Source organism: Atta colombica, unplaced genomic scaffold, assembly GCF_001594045.1.
Source record: "Atta colombica isolate Treedump-2 unplaced genomic scaffold, Acol1.0 scaffold12, whole genome shotgun sequence".
Classification (NCBI taxonomy): Eukaryota; Metazoa; Arthropoda; class Insecta; order Hymenoptera; family Formicidae; genus Atta; species Atta colombica.
This window is the reverse complement of record NW_017259206.1, coordinates 641314-643603: the sequence shown is the minus strand read 5'-3', so window position 1 is coordinate 643603 and position 2290 is coordinate 641314. Positions and strand designations below refer to the sequence as shown.

Below are 2290 nucleotides of genomic sequence, written 5' to 3'. Positions count from 1 at the left end.
TTCTCACTTAACAATATAATGCACTGACAATGAAGCCTTAATAACGAAACACAATAGGTACGATAAGCTTTAAGTCATAAGAAATCTAACGTCCCGAAACACAGTAGATGTAATAAGCCTTAAATCTTGAGAAATTCATCATCCACCAATCATCGAGTCTTCGAGAGACTTAATTAATCATAGTTAAAGTCGATTATTCTCCTCACATTCGACTATGATTGCCAATATCTTATGGATTAAAACTTCCTATATTGCAACTATTGTGTTTCGAGACTAATGCACAATTGAAAATCACAAGCAATGTGCGTTCAGCAGAAAAAGCAGCTTTGCAACTTGTAAAATTCTTTAATATAATTTTTAATATAATTTTTTTAATATAATTAATTTAAAATTTTAGATTATTAGAAAATGATATTAAACATAATATTACAGGCGAAGCTGTAAACGCCATAGTCAAATATCACTACAGAAGAGAATGTCAAGATGGTTCCTTGACGGCATTATTATGTGGAGAAGGAGGTCTCGTACCGTCCTTAGAACAAATATTTTTATTTGGCTTTAAAAATCAGAGGATATTTGGAAGGAACTTTTATGTATGGGACTATCTCTGTGAGTAAAAATTTAATCGTATTCAGTGATATTAGAAAACTGATTTTAGAAAAATATATAATTGAAACTATTGTAGTACGCATAAAAGAAAATTTTGAGATTTCCCTGTTGGAGGAAATGGACGAATATTCTCAAAGGCTTAACCGTGATAGAAGAGTATACACAGAAAGCAGTCAAAGATTTACGATCTTGAGATGTTATTGTCATCTAATCGATCAAATCAATATATTCAGTCAAACTTTAGGGAAAGATGGAAAATTCCAGTTATTTATTTGTTTAGCGGCGAGGTAAGTTTTTGAAAATTTTAACGCGATTATTCATTCTCAATTCGTTTTTTGTTATTATATTCATTCGTCACACAATGTAATTTTCAGAGAACAACTTCTTTATCCAATGTTGCGGCCGATGAGCGATGCGCGTTCTACGATGGATATGTATGAGGAGAATTCGTTTTTGAGAAATCCCACATTACTGACCTTTCTTATTCATATTCTTGAGCCGTTGAGCGAATTCCACATTGTCCTCGAAAAGAGCTTGACCCATGGAATTTCGAGTATATGTTAATATTTGTCAAAACGTATCGTATGTACATTAATTTGTTGCAATTTCTTTTTTGATAAATATCGCGAATCACGAAATATTTCTAATTTAAAAAATGGTACGTCCGGCTTTTCAATTTTATTAATAACAATTTAACTGTTATTATGATGTTTTTAATTAATTTTAATATTAACGAAATTGGAACGATCAAGCTTTTTATGGCTGGAAATATTAACAAGAGAACGGATTTACTAAACAGTAATAAATGACGAATTTGATTGTTATTACTTGGGATAATAAAAATATATACTTGGAAAATTTCATTATTAAGAAAAAGACTAGAAGGATTTAATACGTATATTAAAACTGAAGACTGTTATGGGGATGTAGCTGTATAATATGCTTTTATGAATAACAAATTAGAGATTAACATGAGATTTATTAAATATAATGTTAAACAAGGAGAACATAAATCTCGTTCTGTTTCAGAGGCTTACGATATTGTCGTCGATGATAAGAAATTAATATATAATCAGAATATATTTGGCCCCATCTTGCCATAGCTATTAGTACGATAAAGGTGGTGTTCGTTGACATATTGATACTAATGACAAATTACCAAAGATGTGATCCCATTTAATCAATATCATTTTACATTATCATTGCTGTTATAGATGTTAAGTTTCTTTATTATTTTACGTCGATATATTTTTATCAAATGTAAAATATCTTTTGAAATAATTTTTATACTTGTACGTGCGAATTAATAGTACGTGCGATTTTTGATTCAACGCGACGATATTTTCTGAATACAAAGAATTATCAAAATATCAAATAATCTGATGAGTCTCGGACAATAATTTTTAAGACAAAAAAGTCAGAGAAGGATTATTTTTTTAATGGCTGTGCTTCGATACTGAAATCGAATATAACTTATGTTGAACGTGAGTACTAACATGACAATTTTATGTTATATATGTATAATTATTACAACAAACATTAAGTTATATTCCAAGAATTGTACGTACATACAAAGTCTCATATTTTATTAAAGTAACTACTTTTGCCCTCTGAATACAGATCGTAAATAATAAACCTAAATAATATAAAGTATAAATTTTGCCAGATTTATACTTCAGAA

The 2290-nt window shown here is 29.2% G+C and overlaps 1 protein-coding gene across 1 annotated transcript in view; it reads left to right on the top strand.

The window, feature by feature from the left end:
- The window catches only part of LOC108694265 (DENN domain-containing protein 5B), a 26685-nt gene extending 24867 nt beyond the window's left edge, over positions 1-1818 (top strand). Inside the window, exons 19-22 of the mRNA XM_018203643.1 lie at positions 433-609; positions 686-896; positions 984-1191; positions 1639-1818. Coding sequence (XP_018059132.1) covers positions 433-609; positions 686-896; positions 984-1173 — 578 coding nt within the window. The 3' untranslated portion in view covers positions 1174-1191; positions 1639-1818. The remainder of the gene's footprint in view (positions 1-432; positions 610-685; positions 897-983; positions 1192-1638) is intronic.
- The last annotated feature ends 472 nt before the right edge of the window (positions 1819-2290 follow it).